General features: G+C 45.1%; 1 protein-coding gene across 1 annotated transcript in view; it reads right to left on the bottom strand.

The window, feature by feature from the left end:
• Positions 1-19,898, bottom strand: part of LOC108799989 (neural cell adhesion molecule L1-like) — a 226,244-nt gene that overhangs the window by 105,440 nt on the left and 100,906 nt on the right. The window contains exon 6 of the mRNA XM_018571941.1: positions 5,330-5,441. Coding sequence (XP_018427443.1) covers positions 5,330-5,441 — 112 coding nt within the window. The remainder of the gene's footprint in view (positions 1-5,329; positions 5,442-19,898) is intronic.

The raw sequence follows: 19,898 nt of genomic DNA on the forward strand, positions 1-19,898 counted from the left end.
GAAGTTAACCACGGTGCCTGAGAGGGGTGGTAAGACTGGCATTGCTGAATTGTTTGCTGGTACTGTGTGCCCTATAGTCAAAGAGATTGACTCTAGCTTTGTGTGTGAGCTGGGAGTAACACCAGTAGAGCGGCCCATGGGTCACTTTATGAGAGACTTGCCTTTGCTCAGTATACAGGAATATGGAGAGGCAAGAGTTAAAAATGCTTGTGATATTGTTGATGTAATAATTGTCAAAAATGCATGTCGGGATGAAAATGCGTTGTTTGCAACCAGGGTGGGTGCAACAGAAATATCCTCGGAAATCTCGGAAGGGCTCAAGAGCGTGGAGCCAGAGATTCCACAGGGTAATTGTGGTGCCGGTATGACGGGTCACAGTAAAGTGTTGATGCCAGGGTTAATTGCAGACTCGACGGCTCAAAATGTGGATTATTCGATAATGCCATTGATTATAGTTGAAGGTACACAGTTTAATAATGAAATTGCTGGAAAGTGTACTCGGCGTAATGTTCAGCTGGGTGATGTAGTGCCACCAGCTCAGAATAGTGCAAATGTGGTAAAACTGCAGGGTGTGTATGAACACAAGGACACCCCATCGGTTATGGTAACTGAGGAATTAATGCTTACCACACAGCCTTTGGTGTCTCCTTGGAGGGAGCTATTGGAACGATGGGATACCTTTGATGGGAGCCCAGACTGCATAGACTGGGATCAGTTGCTCAAATGTTTGTTGCCTCTAGGGGGAGATATATTGTCTGAGACCCCAGAGATAAACAAACATGAGGTATTGGTAAACAAAATGTAATCAAACATAAAACATGTACTGATGGTAAATGGTGAACCTGTGTTAGATGGTGACGGGACACACAATATTTCTGCTGTGCCAGAAGGGTTGGCTGCTAATCAGCTGGTAGAAGAGGGTGCGAATGCGGTGTCAGCTGCTATGATTCACCAGGTGGATGGGCCAAGTAATAGTAAGGATGCAGCCGAAATTTTGTCCGAAACCCAGGACAGGGTTAAAGTTGATCTGGGTGGCACTAAGGAGCGACAGCCATTGGCGCAGTTGCTAGGAGAAATGGGGAACAATGAAATTGCCGGAGAAGAGGAACACTCCCAGGGGTCTGGTTCCTCTACAGATACTGTGTTGTCCTACGATGATATGGATAATGGTAACAGTGGAGAAATATATACTGAAATGAAAAATTGTAAGAGTCTGGTTCCTACAACAAATCACATAAATGCTGTTTTATTGGAACATGGGGTTTTTGTGTTGGACTGTGGAGTGGTGAACATATCCACTGGCCTAGACAAGGGGGCTGCTGGACACTTTTTGGACCAGGGGGCGTGTGTTGCAGCAGCAGGTTTCCCTCTAGAGCCGGAAGGGCCGAGACCGAAAAGAAGGCCAGTGGAAATGTCACCTGTAACCAAAGAGAGGGTTAAAAAGGATATGGGGAAAATGCTAGAAGGTACTGATGTAATGGCAATGATGAATGTGATGCACGTACAAACTGACAAAGGTGTTACTATAATAAAGCCAGAGGGGTTGGTTGCTGGGAGCAACAACACCAAAACTGAATGGGTCAGTAACGAGGGAATGGTGTTTAGAAAATTCCCAAATGACGAGGACTTGAGTCTTGAATGGGGTGAGCTGACCGAATGGGTCAATGGGAAGTCTGCTAGTGTCCCCAAAGTGATTGACGGGGTTAGCGTAACGGACTGCCAGGAGTTGGGTAGTGACAATCCCCATAGTGGTGACAGTAGAGAGACTGCTACCTGGTTGACTTCAACTGTCTCGGTAGAGACCGATAAAGGCTATGTAAAAAAGAGGAAGGATGTGGGCCCGAAGAAAGAACAATGTTATGGGTGGAAACGCACACGTAAAAAGACCGTACTGGGTCCACTTAGTACCTCCAATAGTGTAGTGGAGTTGGGATTCCCCTTTATGGATGACGGACTGTTTGGCAAGACCAGAGACAAAAGGGAAACGTTTTTGAAAGGTGTCAGATGGTCAGACGGTTTTTGTCTGTGTGTCCGCTCCTCCGGATGCGAACAAAGGATTCCACAATGTGAATACCTTTGTAGAGGAGAACTGGCTGCTCAGTTCCTTCCAGGTTTTCCGGACTATAGTGGGATGGGATCTCCAGTACTGGGGCCAGGTGTTGCCAGTGGCCAGGTTGGGCTGATCAGGTGGCACACGGCTACAGGCAGATGCTGCTGCGTGCGTGAGCACAGGTGACACAGTCAGGAAGGCTGGAGAGGTCCAGAGGGTCGGTGACCCTGAGATACCTGTCAGAGAGACAGAGGGACAGTTACCCACGAGGGTGAATACCAAAAGTCTTGGAGCTGGGGAAAGCTGTTGAGGATGGCATATCCAGGGAAAGTCCTGGGACTATAACACTGGGAGTGTATGGGACAGCCAGATGTCGGTGAGACCAAAACATGATGTGTTATTGAAAGGTCCAATGAACTGTTATGCTTTGTTTATGCTGAAGAAAAGCAAGTTATGTTGTGACGTTCATGGACTGTTGAACTTTTGATGAATAAAGACTGTCCTTTTATGTTAAAGTCGGCTTCAGGAGTGGTCACTTAGCGCTTACCATTGTGCTATATTCCCCAAACATCAATATATATAAATTTATTTTTAATGGGGATGCACAGATAAAAAAAATGTGCAGACCAAGTGCAAGTACATACCTTTGCTTGTACTGTGGGAACTATGGGCACTTGCTCATCAATGCTCGTCATTTCACTACCCGGAAGTTGGAGCAGAGCGGCAGATGGGAGCTAGCACGCACGCACACGACAGCGTGAGTGACGAGTAAGAGGCGAGGGACGCCGAGAGAGGCAGGGTGCCGTGAGAGGCGGCGGGACCGGAGCCCGGGGGACGGCGAGACCAGAGCCCGGGGAGTCGGCGGGAACCGTTAGTATTTATAAAGTATTACAGTACTATCACAGTGCAAAAAATAAATAAAAATAAATGAATAAATAAAATAAATCCAACCCCTAGGCGCTAGTGCAATTTAATTAAATTTCATTTAATATAATTTAACCGCAGGGCAGTGTGTAAGCTAACCACTGGAAGATAGTATAACTTATTCCATGGTGGTGGTATAAATTAAATTTAGTTTAACAAACAAGTTATTGAACGTGCCACTTGTGAACCACTAAACCTTAGATAAATAAATACAAAATAAGTAGTGTCTATTTACATAAAAACAATATAAAAGTAAATAGATAAATAAATAGATATATAAATAAAATAATGTCTTCCATGAGTTGGTATGCAACCAGGTGCATGTCGTGTGCAATGTATGCGTTCCTTGAACATGCGTTCGAGGGGGGAATACATTTGCGCTAGATGTGAGCGAGTTGCTTGTTTGGAAACCCAGATTCTGGATCTAAGCAAGAAACTGGCAACACTAAGGAGCATAACAGTCATGAAAAAGAGTCCAGACATAACGCACCAGGCTGTGGTGGAGGGGGGTCTGGATGAGAAGGGGGGGTCGGAGGAGCAGGATCCCGAGGTGGGGAGCTGGGTTACTGTTAGAAGGCGGGGGAGAGGGAAGCCTTGATCTGGTTCACCCCAATAAGTATGCCAAGTTGCATGATGTTGGGGATACCAGTTCAGGGGGGACACTGCTGGACAGGACGCATCCTCTATCCGCAGATGGAGTGACTGCTCCGGCGAGGAGGGGAGTCGGATGGAGGGTCAGGAGAGGCAGATCCTGGTGGTGGGAGATTCCATCATCAGGCGGACTGACAGGATAATCTGTCATCGGAACCGTGAGCGTCGAACAGTGTGCTGCCTACCGGGAGCCCGTGTTCAACACGTTGCGGAGCGAATTGACAGATTACTAGATGGGGTTGGGCACAGCCCAGTTGTCATGGTGCACATCGGCACCAATGACAAAATAGGAGGAAATGGTTGACGGAAAGCGGGATACAACAAAGACTTAAAATGCTCAATGCAAATAAAGCAGTGGGACCAGATAACCTGCACCCCAAGGTACTTAGGGAACTAAGCCAGGTTATAACAAGACCATTATTCCTAATTTTTAAGGAATCCTTAGTGACTGGTAATGTGTTGTCTATTTACCCGACGTGACCCGATATTTTATATTTTACCAAAAAACTGGGTAAAAAATGTTTCCTAACATAATGTAAAAAAAACTTTATTTTTCCAAAATTTTCTGTAATTTTTCCTAATTATAGTAAACAGAGCTATGATACAAGGCTACTGAACTTAAACATGTTCACACTGGAATTAAGGAGATTAAGGGGGGATATGATTTTCATGTACAAGATGTTCAATGGTGACAGCAACATTGGCAACAAACTGTTTAAGATTAACTCAATTACAAAGACTAGAGGCCACCACCTAAAGTTGCTGGAGAAAAAATTCCAGCACAATGGGCGAAGGGGGTTCTTTACAGTAAGAGCGGTTAAGGTCTGGAACTCACTGCCTACAAGTACTCCTAAGAATGAGATGAAACATGGACCTATAAACATCAGCAATAGGTTGGACTTAATGGACGTATGTCTTTATTCAACCCCAAATGCTATGTAACTATGTACAAGTTACTGATACTTTTTTTTTTTTTATTGCCATGTGACAGTTTTTCTAAAACAATACAGACTAATGATTTCAGGACAGTGGTGGAGTGCCAGGGCCAAGTTGCAGCTGCAACCCTGGTGAAAATACCAAGTATCGGCACTGGTATCTGAACTGTTATCTGTGCACCCCTAGTTTCTACACAACTAACTTTAAGGTTAACGTACACACGTGTCAAGATCATAAGTCAGTCAACTCCCCTATGTATTTTTGCATTTTTACTGCTTTGACTTGCTTCTGATTTGTTTCTTATCTGCTTCAAATTAGCTTATGAGTTGATTCAATCTGCTTCTGGGTTGCTTTCACATTTGTCTTGTAAAGCGAAGCAAATCAGATCTAAAAAATGTTTGTGTACACATAAAAAGTGTTATCAGTTAATATGAGCCATGCTGTGTATGTCCACCCCCACTGCATTACCATGACTGTTATAAGATGGAAACCTATTACAGGCATATAAAGGTTTGGAGTTTTGTTTTTTTATCCTAAATTCAAACTAGCTACACACAGATGTTAATTTTTTTTTAACCTTGCATGATTGATTATGAATGCCATTCAGTGCCCATAAAGTGTTTTTCTATAGTTTGAATGTTTTTCCCTGAAATTAAATTTGGTTATGTTATGTGGCAGTAAGATAAACAATTCTTGTGGAATGATTCTTCAAACTTGTTTGGCTACAATCTCTGCATCCTGATATTGTAGCAAAATCACAGCACTTACAGTCCTTGGGCTATACACTCTAACTGCAGAGGCATTCCTTTTAGTGCCAAGTAGTGGCTCGTACTGCCTGTAGGCATCATCATTTTAGGTTTGCGGAACTTCACAGAGTTAGCTGAAAGAAGAATAAGAATGTTATTAGAAATTAAAAAGAAATCACATCTTCAATATTTTAAAAATCACCTACAAATTCATTTGCAGCTTTTAAAACCAGTCACCACCAGCAGTTTTCCATATCTCTGTATATATTCACAGAGTACCAGTCTTGCCACTCTCCGTTCTGCCCTAACATTGACTAGTCGCTGACGGCCACAATTTGCACGTTCAGACCCAGATTTTTGGCGGACAGTCCAGTCTTTAAACACTTTAACAACAGCTGCTCTTGAACATTTAACGAATTCTGCTGTTTTGCTGATACTCGCTCCATGGCTCCGAGCGCCAACAATCATCCCCCGTTCAAAGGCTGTTAAAATGCGTCGTTTACCCATATCTTCAGGAAAAAATAACTTCTACTGTCGTGGTAAACAACCTGCTTCCCTATTTATAATGGTCTGGCCCTCTAGCAACTTCAGCACGAAATTATAGCTAATTATAGCTAATTTGCCTACAAACGTCAGGTCGTCATAATAATCTGGCCACTCAGTATAAACTCACTGTGCCTGTCATATATCCCTTACTTCTTTCTCTCATTCTCTCCACCTTCCCTTCTGCCTCTTTTCTAGACCATAGTTGGGGGGGGGGTACAGATTCATATAAGGGACACATTTTTTACACGACCAGTTATCTTGTATTTTTCAATATTGAAACCATGTCGCTGAAAATACTTAGTCTGAATACACAATGTCTAAACTCCCCAAACAAAAGAACCAAAGCGTTTCGCTTTTTCAGATCCTCCCATGCTGATATAGTTTGCATTTAGGAGACACATCTCTCCTCCAATGCAGCTGCAGCTGCCACTTCCCGCACATTTACATGGCCAATGCCCCATGCAAACGTAGAGGGGTTTTGATTGTATTTAGCAATAAAATGGTAAATCTAGTGACTTTAGTAAGTCAATATTTACCATCTGTGATCCAGCGGGCAGATACCCAATTTGTGTCATACTGTGACCCAACAAAACCAACTTCCCCTATTTTTTTTCCATAAATTATTTTATTGAGCAGAACAAATAAGGATCACACAGAGCACATACTAGTTCGTAACCAACATTCAGGTGGTGGACGCAGCTACCGTAAAACACACATGTGGGACAATTACGCATGGCATAAAATACAGTAAATTGCATAGCGGGGGCAGTCGACAGTGGACACCACTATCCCCCGCCGACCGCCTCGCAGTCGGGTATGTGACGAAGTGCTAAGAGAGTGCATACGGTTATAATTCTATGTCTGACGCGTCCACTGTGTAGTCTTACAGACTATATGCTCATGAGCTTCCAACCTGGGTCGGCAGGGCCTTCCAGGCCACCCGCTTGCACCAAAAACTGAACAGAAAACACAAAATAGGAAAGGCACAAAAGGGAGAGTAGGGGGGAAGAAAAGAGGGTAGAGAGAAGGAGAGGGAGGGTAAAGAGAGAAGTGCTTCCTCTGAGAACTCACCCCCAGGAGACCCATATATTCCTGAGTAGCGGCAAACTCGTCCCACCAATACCACGTATTACAGAACCGGGCCACCGTTCCCCTGAGGGACCTGGTAAGGTCCTCCATGTGTCTGATATCATTAATCTTGCTAAACCATAGCTGGATGGTGGGAGGAGAAGCCTGCTTCCATAGGACAGGGATACATGTGCGTGCCACATTGACAAGGTGGATGATAACTGAATTTCTATATCCCAGGGGGCGGGAATTGTAGTGGAGAAGAAAAAAGAGGGAGATTTTGGTACCCTGGTGTTCAGAGTACCGCACCTGAGTCCAGAACGACTGCAGAGGGGGGTGGTGTATTGGTACCATCGGGTCCGGGTCAGGATTTTGTATCTCGATTCCTGATATCTATTGCAAAGGATTTCAAGGATAGCAGTAGTAATTTAGATTTCTCCAAGGGCGAGAAGGAAACCTCCAGACCCCGTTCCCATCTGTCGAGGAACGGCAAGGGCATGTCAATATCAGAAGTGAGTAAAAACTGGTAACATAGGGAAAGGGTTTTGGACAACGTACCTGTAGAGACACATTCCCTCTTGAAGCCCGTGAGTGGTCGGGCTATGGAAACTGGGCACGGTAAGGAAGACAGGAAGTGGGCTAGTTGGTAGTGGCGCCAAAACTCCAATGGTGCCAAGATGGTGTCGTCGGTAATCTCAGATACAGAAGGCCATTTGGGCCCCCGGAGAAAGTGCGGAGCCCTGCACTGTCTGCGTTCACCCAGTAGTAAAGAAGCAGGATCCTGCAGTCTAGGGGTGAAATTGGGGGAGCTTATCACCGGGAGAAGGAGAAAGGTGTTTAGTGTCAAAGAGTAGGCGTGCAGTCTTCCATGTCAGTCCCAGCGTCGGGTGAGACCGAAGCGCCATAGGAATTTTGGGGAACCAAGGGAGTGCCCTGAGAGGGAGTAAGGAAAAGGACTGTTCCAAGGACACCTACGGTTGTTGGGTAGCGTGGCGACAGCAATCCAAAATGCGTGCTAAATGAGCAGCCTCATAGTAGTAATGAATATCGGGGAGAGCCAAACCCCCAAATCATTTGAGAAGGTGCAGCATTGAATGTCTCAGTCTGATCGGCTTAGAGCCCCACACGAATTTCGAGATCAGAGATTGGACAGACGTAAAACATCCTCTGGGGATCGAGATGGGGAGCGCTTGTATGGGATATAGCAGTCTAGGTAGGATGTTCTGCTTGATGACATTACACCTACCCGTCCACAAGAATGACAATCGTGACCAGTCCTGGAGATCCGCTTTTTTCTTTTTATCTGCTGTAGTAGGGGGAGGTCATTTAAAGAACAGGTGTCGGCCAAGTTGCTCGGGAGCTGAATGCCAAGGTTTTTAAGAAAGGTCGTGGACCACCAAAATGGGAAATTACTACAAAGGCACTGGACATGAAAGGCAGGTAAGGTGAGGTTCAAGGCCTCGGATTTTTGGCCATTGATGTGACAGTTCAATAGATCTCCATAAGGTCTGAATTCAGCAAGCAAGTTCGGGAGGGATATGTCCGGCGCAGCTAGAAAGAAGAGCAGGTTGTCTGTGTATGCCACCACTTTATGGCATTGGGCAGCAATCTCTAAGCCCTAATGTTCGAATTGGAGCATATCGTTTGTAGGAGGAGTTCCAAAGTAAGGACAAAAATCAAAGGGGACAGCGGGCACCCCTGACGTGTACCGTTGGCGATAGGAAATGGTTCCGATAGTGATTCATTAAACTGAACCCATGCCAACGGTCGGGAATATAGGGACATCACCTAGGAGAGCATATGTGGACCCAAAACCAGGTGTTCTAGGGTCAAATGCATAAAGGACCAGTCTACCCTGTCCTGGCCTTCTCCTTGCATCAGTAGATAATAAAAAGGCTGGGGTTGCCCGTGACAGGGTAGAGTGCATGAGATTTAAGGCCCAGGAGGTGTTGTCCCTCGCCTCATGGGACAGGATGAAACCCGCCTGGTCTGGGTGTATTATGTCCCTAATATAAGGAAGGAGGCGCGTCGATAAGATTTTGGGGAACAATTTGGTATCGACATGGGGGAAATGGGGCGATAGCTCCGGCACACCAGCGGGTCATTTCCCGGTTTCGGGATCACCGTTATGTGGGCGGAGAGTGAATCACCAGGCAATTCTCCCATTTTCCGTACCAAATCGAGTGCCTGTATAAAATGGGAGATACGAATAGGGGCATATTGTCTGTAGTATTGCAGGGTGAACCCATCAGGGCCAGGGGCTTTACCTGATTGTGTCTGTTTTAAGGCATTCTCCAGTTCGGTTTCAGTGATCGGACCTTCTAATAGGGTGACAACCTTGTGCGGAAGGGCGGGAAGGCCAGAGGAGGCTAAATATGCCCTAACACGGGAGAGGCGCTCCGTTACCCCCGCCGCCGAACGCGGTTGCGGGAGATTATAGAGAGAGGAGTAGTAAGTACGGAAGTTCACCACTATATGGGAGGAGAGGTGTAACAGGAAACCAGAGGGCGATTTTATAACTGGAATAAAGGTTTTAGATCTCTGTTGACGTAGGGCATGGACCATTGATCTGCTACATTGGTTGCTGTGCTCGTAGAAATGTCTCCGGCATTTAGCCAGCATCGCTTTAGCTCATTGCAGGCACAAGGAGCGAAAGGAGTCTCTTAGCAGCGATAGTTGGACCGAAAGAGCGGAGTCAAGGTCACGTTTATGATGAAGTTCAAGAGCATGGAAGAGCAAGGACAACAAAGAAGAAATCTGTTGGAGGCGTTGGCGCTTGACCCGTGAGCCCAGGCTGATCAGAGTGCCCCTGATATACGCCTTATGTGCTTCCCAAATCGAATAACAGGAGCAATCCGAGGCAGAGTTCAGAGCAAAGTATGTATGCAGGTCCGATGCAATCATAGTCTCGTTCAAACGCCAATGCCATGGTCTTATCTCCGAAGAACCCACTACCAGATCGATCGTAATCGGGGTGTGATCAGAGATGAAAATTTTACCAATAGCCGACTGAGAGATCCCACTACCAAATTGATCGTAATCGGGGTGTGATCAGAGATGAAAATGTTACCAATAGCCGACTGAGAGATCAATGTGCATGTACGTCTGTTGTGCATATGAAAAAAAGGAGTAATGCCTGACCGAGGGGTGGTGAATTTGCCATACATCAGAAAGTTGGTTGGGCATGGAGACACTGTTTAATACGGAGTATTAAACGCCTCATTAGACAGATGGGTCGCCGATCTGGAGGAGTCCAGCTTAGGATCTAACAGGAGATTGAAGTCTCCCCCAATAACCAGGAGACCCTCCCTGAAGTCGTCTATCCCTGTCAAGATACTTTCCAGATCCTTTCCGCAATGGGGGCCGCAGCTCTCTCCATGCTGCCCCCTCTCAGGAGGGGAGTCTAGGTCAAAGACAGTCCCCAGGGGGAATCAATGCCACGTGAGCACTTCAATTTCAACCTCAATAAATGGCATGGGTAATTACCAGTGGGTAACTCCCTCTTGGCAGGCAAAACGACAAACATGACCGGGAGTGAGTCAGCCCAAATGAGGACACACTCCCAGAACACAGTAACTGAAAACAATAAATCTTTTCTTCTCTGCAGATATCTACATTAATAGCCCATGTAAGGGTACTGTAGTGACTCCCCCTCGGTAAACCAAATAGCTCGATCGAGGGCAAGTCAGCATAGAAGGGGACCATTGTAGTGGCATATTAAGCTGCAGTCGTGTGACTCCCCCTCGGTAGGCGACACATCCCAGTCGAGGACCAGTCCACAGCTACGAGAAATACCTTGCTGAATAAAACAATCAAAGAACATTAGCTAACAAAAACAATTCTTCCATGGTCGAGGTCTCCGGTCCTGCAAAGGGGGAGTCCCGGTAGAGCAGGCTAGCTGGGATCTAGGCACTCACGATCATCCAGAGAGACTCCAACAGCCAGCATGACTCCTAGAGCCATTTTTTTTTCTTTTTAATCAAAGGAATAGTCAAAAATTGACTGTTTGTTCTTTCAATTAAAGGATTTAACTATTTGATTTAACCCTTTAGTGAATGGGTAGGGGTACAAGTACCCCTTACTCATTCACAAGGGGGGGCGGCATCTGGGTGCCCCCTTATTTAAAGGGGTACCCCGATGCAAATAAGCCCCATGTTTAGGGTTGTGGGGAAGACGCCCTTGACCCCATCGGCATGGGGACACCCTCCCAATGCCGAGGCCACGTGGCCTGGTAAGGCGCAGGGAGGGGGGGCGCTCGATCGCCCCCCTTTCCTGATCTGCCGGGTCAGTGCTCGGATCAAGGGTCTGGTAGGACACATTTTCCCCCATTTTTGGGGGGCTGGGGTTCCCCCTTAAAATTCCTACCAGACCTAAAAGGGTCTGGTAGGGATTTTGGGGGGAACCCCACGCACTTTTTTGTTTCAACTTGGGGTGGGGTCCCTCCTAACATTCCTACCAGACCTAAGGGGTCTGGTATGAATTGGGGGGGAACATCACGCGCTTTTTTTTTCATCTTCTGCAAATGAAAAAAAAAATGAAAAAATTAGATTCCCCCCCCCCTAAATATCATTTTGCTGCAACAAAATTTCGGTCATAAACGAAAATTCGACCGGACTACCGCTAGCGAATTTCGGGAAATCGGGAATTCGGATTAGTTTGCGTTCGTTTTAGCTGTAATTCGGATACATCCGAATCTCAGAATTTTGTTTCGGAACGAAACGAATCGCACATGTCTACAATCCCATCAGTGTGTGAGTTCACTTCAGTGCAGCAAGTGCGGAAGTTTGTGTGGGAGTAGTAGCTGAAAGTGTGCAAGTTCAGTGGTGAAGTGACCACAAATGTAGTAGTGTGCATTGGTGCAAGAGTGTGTGTAGGTACAGTCAGTGGCTTCACTGGGGGCGTGCGGGGAGTGCGGACCGCACCTGGGTGACACCCGCCAGGAGGGTGACACCAGTCCACGGCACCCCTGCCAGGTCCCGAGGTCAAGCACACACGGGGCAACTGTGGGGTCCTGATCCTCCAGTATACAGGGCCGGCGTCAGCTGATTCTCCTCCTCCGGCTGTGTGGGTGGACGATGCAGCGGAGCTGTGCAGGGCTGTGGGGGGCAGGTGTGTGGTGAGAGAGAATCATCAGAGTCTCTTCAGAACTGGTGAGCATAACAGCTTTAGAAAAAAGATTAATAGAAAATGATGAACATTGGAATTGATGGTTGTCATTATTCCTCCTCTGCTCTGCATATGTCACTTCTCAGTTAAATATTGGTGATTTAAAATAATTCATCTTCGCACAACATTTAGGGCTTGTTCACACCAAATCCAGTGCGTTCCCGCAGTGCGATTGCCCGCACCAGAATGCATGGCACAGCAGTGTGATTGGTTGCACTATTTTTTGCGATTGCAGTGCACCATGGACGCTGCTGTGCCATGTGTTCCTGTGCAGGTGATCGCACTGTGGGAACGCACTGGATTTAGTGTGAACAAGCCCTAAATGTTGTGCGAAGATTAATTGTTTTAAATCACCAATATTTAACCCCTTGCTGACCACTGTGTTTATACCCCCTTCCTGTCCAGGCCATTTTTCAGTATTCAGTGCTGCAGTACTTTTAGGTTTATTACGTCATGCAACGCTGTACTGAAATTACTTTTATACCATTTTTTGGGGACAGATAGAGCTTTCTTTTGGTGGTATTTAATCACCACTGTTGTTTTAATTTTTTTCTATATAACAAAAAAGTTTCGAAAATTTTGAAAGAAAACCTGTTCTCCCTACGTTATGTTATAAAACATTTATTCTTACCCATAGTTTTGTTAAAATATAAAAGGCGGGGTCACGTTGGGTAAATAGACACCAGACATGTCAAGCTTTAAAATTGTGTGTGCCCGCGAAAAATCGCAAAAAACAACCATACCCAAAATTGGCTATAGGCGACGCTTTTAAAGCTTTTACCGCTCATCAGTTGAGTGTTATCAGTGATTGATGGCTCTAGAATTATTGTGCTCACTGCAACGTTCGCGGTGATATGTAACGTGTGCGGCGCAATGGATGCAATCGTTGTTTTCGCACGTAGGCGCACTCCATGCATGTTTGCATGTGTATGTGGGGGGCGGAAGACTTTAAATTTTTTTACAAATGTGACATTTAATTATTTTTGTAACTTTAATATCACTTAACTTTATTGCTATCACATAGGGGGCTAACTGTAAGGATCTCGTCCAGATGCGTTCCACAGTGGAACGCAGCTGTTGTGCGGCATGTCATGTGGCTCCTCCCCGCACTTCTGCCGCCTCGATAAGATGGGAGGTGGAGCTCAGCATGGCGTTCCACTATTGTGGACTAAGCGCCCTGCTGGCTCCCGAACCCCCGCTGACACAACTCACTTTTGGAGGTTGCTCTTAGCGCTGACAACCGGAGCTCCTCAACCATACTTACCTGGATGTGACTATCTGCAATATTCCTACTACAAACCGCAAGTACTCGGCCTTAACCCTATAGGATAAAGTTCCATACCTTGATTGCATAGACTGTCTGTTGGGGATTAACCATATCTGAATTTGACGCTCATACTACTGGGTATCCTTAGGGTGTAAATCCTTCAAGTGTTAAACCAATTATTCTGTACCTGCGAATAACAGAGTGGACACATCTACAAATAGCCTTATCACCCGCACTACTGATCCCATCATACCTTTCTGCAAGGGGTTATACCTGACTACTGTATTACTTGATTCCGTTTACTTACCCCTTATGCTGCACCTCTTGAGGGTATGAGGTAATACCCGAGAGGTGCTCAACCCTAAAATCACACCCTTATCTAATATGGCGGATGATGGTAGAACTTCTAACTCTCCGTTAACTGTCTGAGAGTGACGCCAGGAGTTCGATACTGAATAGCCGTATCTAACAACCCCAGTGGGTTTGCTGGGATTATTCCTCTCCGCAGCTGTGGTCCATCCCTTTAGCAACAGGGGTGTTACAGAATAGTGGAACCTATACAATGGATCCAGCAGAGCTTGCTGCACACATAGTTACATAGTTAGTCAGGTTGAAAAAAGACACAAGTCCATAGAGTCCAACCTATAGAGATACAAAGAAGAGAAAAAAAAAAAAGAAGAAAAGCCTAAACAGAACACTATGCCCACAATTACCAATTACCCAGGAAGGCAAAAAAAAAAAACCCCTATAAAGCATGGTTCAATTTGCTCCAACAGGGGAAAAAATTCCTTCCTGATCCCATAAGGCAATCAGATATTCCCTGGATCAACAATCTCTGATGCTTAATATACCTCTAAGAACTCAATATCCAGTAATATTCTGTGCATTTAGGAATACATCCAGATGTTTTTTAAAACAATTAACCGAACTAGCATGAACTAGCTCCTGGGGGAGTCTATTCCACATTTTCACCGCTCTAACTGTGAAGAATCCTTTCCGTATGCAAAGGTTAAACCTCTTTTCCTCCAGACGCAAAGAGTGTCCCCTTGTCCTTTGCAGTGGCCTTAACGTAAATAATTTGGCACCAAGTTCTTTATATGACCACTGTTCGGAGTGCACCTCAGCCCCCAAAAAAACCACGGCAGTGGTGCACTCCTCGCAGTGGTTCCCATCTCTGGATGGGACCCACTGCCTGGACTGCACCATGGCCCATGATAGTCTAGTGCGGAAAATGCATAGATTAGGGAGTTTTTTCTGTCTCTGCGGAGTCGGGTGTCTTTTGGGGGCTGCGGTGCACTCTGAACAGTGGTCTCCATCTATTACTGGTGGACTCCACTGTTCGGACTGCGCCGCTCCCATGGTTAAACCAGCGGATATGGAAGGCCATGTCTGCATGGATGTATCTATGTGCTCTTATTCAACAGATACTTTGTACAGTATCTAATTCACTCCTTACGGGATTTCATGATCTGTGGTCCTTGGCGGACTCCATACAGCGGTTCCTACTCCCGTTCTAGAGGGGATGCGTTGACTGGACTTCGCGGAGACCCACTGACATGGAGTGCGGGAAATGTTTCCTCCTATTTTCCCGCACCTTGGTGTATTTCAGTGATCTTTCCCACACATATACCTGCTATAGTTTCCACAATATAGTTTCCACTTTATATCAACTAATAATAGATCCAATATAAAAATGTCTATCATGTACTGTTTCCTTTGCTAATCTATTAATTTCGCTCCATTGTGTAGAATAATCTATGGACTAAACCAAAACAAATATTATGAGAGTTTTACAAAATATACATCAATTGTAGATCATGAAATGTTTGATTCATATTTTCATGTGACTAAAAAGCTATTAAATACAATTCATATACGCAAGCGCTGTTGGTAATGTATTAAGATGTATTATGTGTGCATCCCACGCTCCCCTGTCTCTCCTTTTTTTCATCATCTTAAGGGTTAATCTTGCAATCTTTTGCAACCTGTCGCTCGTTTTGAATCTTTGCAAGCTTTATTTCCTTTTTATATATTTTATTATATTCTTTGTAGCTTTCAAAGGACGATGGTGTTCCTTCATTTTTATATTGTTTAAACGCCCTTTTCTTATTGTTTATGGCTTTTTTAACATTGGATGTCAGCCACATGGGTTTTACTTTTAGCCTTTTAAGCTTATTGCTTACTGGAATATATTTTGCCGTATGGTAGCAAACAATTGTTTTGAAGCATTCCCATTTTTGTACAGTGTTTTTCGATGAAAATATTGCCTCCCACTCTAAGTCTTTAAGAGCAGCCCTCATCATGGGAAAATTTGATCTCCTGAAGTTAAGTGTTTTTATTTTTCCAGTATGTGAATGTTGTTTACAACTTAAGCTAAATGAAATCATATTATGGTCACTGCTGCCCAAATGTTCTTTTATATGAATATTTGTAATAAGCTCTGCATTGTTTCAGATTACCAGATCCAGCAGAGCATTATTTCTAGTTGGGGCTTCTACAAACTGTACCATAAAATGATCATGTAATAAGTTTATAAATGTCCGGCCTTTTACTGTTCCAGCAGTGCCATTATGCCAGTCATTGTCAGGATAATTAAAATATCCCATTAATACTACTGTCCCCGCCCTTGCAGTCTTTTCCATTTGTTTAAGGAGCTGAGTCTCTATCTCTTCAGTAACGCTGGGGGGCCTGTAACAAACTCCAACAATTACCTTTGCGTTATGCATACCAGTATACAACTTCACCCATAACGCCTCAGCACCATCACACTCACCATCAACAAAGTCCTCTTTCACACTCACTTTAAGATCACTCCTCACATAGAGACAAACCCCGCCACCTTTTCGTTTTACCCTGTCTCTTTGGAAGAGAGTATAACCAGGAATATTAACAGCCCAATCATGTGAAGAACCAGCCAAGATTCAGCAATACCAATGAAGTCCAAGTTCTCCTCATGCTCCAAAGCTTCCAGTTCTCCCATTTTGCTGTGCAGACTTCTGGCATTGGCGAACAAACAATTCAAGCCATTTTTACATGTTATACTTGTAATTGATGTAGCTTTTGCTGTAGTACAAACAGTACCATCATCTCAAATGTTTGTGTGCAACATGAGGATTTCCTTATCTAGTTTGATTTCCCTCCCCCCATCTACCCCTGCTCCACCCTCCATTATAGCCCAACCCCTGTTTGACGTATCTGCCCCATTATATTCCATCTTTCCCTCCCCCCTTGATCCTAGTTTAAATACTCCTCCAACCCTCCCATGAACCTCTCCCCTAGCACACCAGTCCCCCTTCCATTTAGGTGCAGACCAACTTTAGCATATAGGTTGTACCCCAATGAAAAGTCGGCCCAGTGCTCTAGAAACCCAAAGCCTTCCCTCCTACACCAGGTCTTCAGCCATGCATTTAGTTCTCTAAGCTCCCGCTGTCTGTCCTGCGTTGCGCATGGCACAGGCAATATTCCAGAGAATATTACCTTGGAGGTCCTTCCCTTCAGCTTGCAACCTAGTTCTTTAAATTGATTTTTAAGGATCCTCCATCTTCCATATATTCTGTCATTCGTCCCAACATGGAACAAGTAACTTGTCCACCTGGTCCACCACATGCCGAACCCTGGCACCAGGGAGACAGCAAAGCATCCGGTTGAGGCGATCCGGGCGACAAACTATTCTATCAGTCCTCCGAATTATAGAATCCCCTATTACCACAACCTGTCTAGGCCTTCCTGCAATACCCTCACCACCCGGACTAGATGTGCTGCTCTCCCGGCTGTTAGGGGTAGCAGTGACATCTAGGGCTGCGAATTCTGAGTCTGAGATAGACTCCCAGAGAGTTGAAACTCTGACTCAGTCCGTGCATGATCTCCAACTGGAAAACCAGTCCTTACGCAATCTTGTTGCACAGAATGCGGCTGTACCCAGAGAGGGCCCTGAACCTAAAGTCAGCCCTCCAGAACCATTTTCGGGGGATGGGAAGACATACCGTGAGTTTGTTAACTCCTGAAAGTTAATGTTTGACCTGCGTCCAAGAAAATACCCCACTGACAGGGAGAGGAATCATGTGCCATTTTTGTGATTAAATCTACCACAACAAGGATGGTGTTGTGATTCCTGGAAGGAGGTAATTCCACGATAAAGTCCATGGAGACAACTTCCCAGGGTTTGTTAGGTATAGAAAGATTGGTTAAAAGTCCATAGGTCGTCCTTTGTCATGCTTATAGGTAGAACAAATTTCGCAAGTAGCTACAAATTCACGTATGATTTTGGACATATCCGGCCACCAGAAATTGCGTTTAACTAGATCTAAGGTCTTGTTCATTCCAGGATGGCCTATAATTGGTATGTCATGCATCAATTTGAGAATCTGTACCTGCATGGAAGGGGGAATGTAGAGTTTTGAGTCCTTATATAATAACTGGCTACAGGAACATGTCCAGAGAGTATCAATAAATGGCAGCTTTTCAAACTGGGCTAGTGTCATGAGTGGTGTGCCTCAAGGTTCTGTGCTGGGTCCCATGCTGTTCACCCTGTTTATTAACGACATAGGGGAGGGTGTGAATAGCAATGTTTTAGTGTTTGCTGATGATACCAAAATCGGGAGGGTAATTGAAACGGACTTAGACAGTATGACATTACAGGAGGACTTGGATAAAATAGGGGAGTGGGCAAATATATGGCAGATGAGGTTTAATGTCGATAAATGCAAAGTAATGCACTTTGGGGTTAAAAATAAGCACATGGGTTATACAATTATGGGTATGCCCCTAGGGAATTCAGAAATATAAAAATATTTGGGAGTCATTGTAGACCACAGACTGAATGGTAGCTTGCAATGCCAGGCTGCTGTAAACAAAGCAAGTAGGGTCCTATCCTGTATTAAGAAGGGAATGTATTGCAGAGACAGGTCTATAATTTTGCCACTTTATAGATCACTGGTTCGGCCTCACATGGAGTATGCGGTCCAGTTTTGGTCACCAGTACTCAGAAAATATGTCCTTGAGCTGGAGAGAGTCCAGCAGAGGGCAACCAAACTAATTAGGGGAATGGAGGACCAGAGCTATGAGACAAGGCTACTAAATTTAAACATGTTCACGTTGGAAGTAAGGAGATTAAGGGGGGATATGATTTTCATGTACAAGATGTTCAATGGTGACAGCAACATTAGCAACAAACTCTTTACGATTAACTCCTTAACAAAGACTAGAGGCCACCACCTAAAATTGGTGGGAAAAAATTCCAGCTCAATGGGGCGAAGGGTGTTCTTCACAGTTAGAGCGGTTAAGGTCTGGAACACGCTGCCACAGGCAGTGATTTCAGCTAAGAGTGTGGAATCATTCCAGAAGCTTTTGGACGATGTCCTGAGAGACCGTAATATACAGGGGTATAGGTATTAAGAACGAGATGATACATGGACCTATACATATGCACACATCAGCAATAGGTTGGACTTGATGGACGTATGTCCTTATTCAACCTCAAATACTATGTAACCCCTCATGATCCGATACAAGGTCCGCAGTGGAACACAAGATTACTCTAAGCTGTTCCTTCAAATTGATTGTGGCGGAGATTACTTTTTCTTGAGGAATAATGGAACTGGGTATAGCCGTGGATTTGGGTATTTTGTCTCTCCTTAATAGTGAATCAGCCTTGCCATTTTTTGACCCCGGCCTGTAGGTAATGACAAAGTCAAACCGGTTGAAGAAAAACATGTGAAGCATCTACCTCGAGAATGTACGGTAAGGATGGGTCGGGGAGATGTAATTTTTAATTCATCAAAGGCATTCTGAGCCTCACATGTCCAGGTGAACTTCAATTTGGAACTGGTTAACCTGGATAGGGGTTTCACTACTGCAGATACATTTTTTATGAATTTCCTGTAGAAGTTCAAAAACCCCAAAAATCGTTGCACTGTTTTTCTCGAGTGAGGGACAGGGCAATTTAGGATACAATCCACCTTGGACTTATCCATCTCAATCCCGTCAGGGGAGATAACGTACCCCAGAAACGGAATTGTGGTTGTCTCAAAAGTACACTTCTCTAGCTTTGCATATAATTTATGCACCCTGAGACGGGACAGAACCCATCTAACGTGTTGCCGATGCTCAGATTATTGGAGTAAATCAGATTGTCATTGAGGTATATGACGACACACACACACCCAGAAGATCCCTAAAGATGTCATTGATAAAACTCTGGAAGGTAGCTGGGTCATTACATAACCCAAAAGGCATGACGGTGTATTCAAACAAGCCACAACTAGGGTCGGATTCCCAGCAAGGCCACCGAGGCCCGGCCTCGGGGCAGCATTGAGCAGAGGGGCGAACCACCCGACACCCGGAACATAGAGTTCCAGGCGCCAATTTACTTTCTACATTTAGCCCTGCTTTGCACAAGCAGAGCTAAATGTAGAATAGGAGAAATTACTTGTTTCTTTACAAGTGTTCTCGGCGATGTCGCCGAGAACACTTGTAATCAGAGTGCCGGTCTGTCCTCCCCCCGCCGCCCCCCTCCCTCCCCTGCACTTACCTCTCTCCATGCTGC

This window comes from Nanorana parkeri, unplaced genomic scaffold (genome assembly GCF_000935625.1).
Source record: "Nanorana parkeri isolate BGI_ZX_2015 unplaced genomic scaffold, ASM93562v1 scaffold1874, whole genome shotgun sequence".
NCBI classification, from domain to species: Eukaryota; Metazoa; Chordata; class Amphibia; order Anura; family Dicroglossidae; genus Nanorana; species Nanorana parkeri.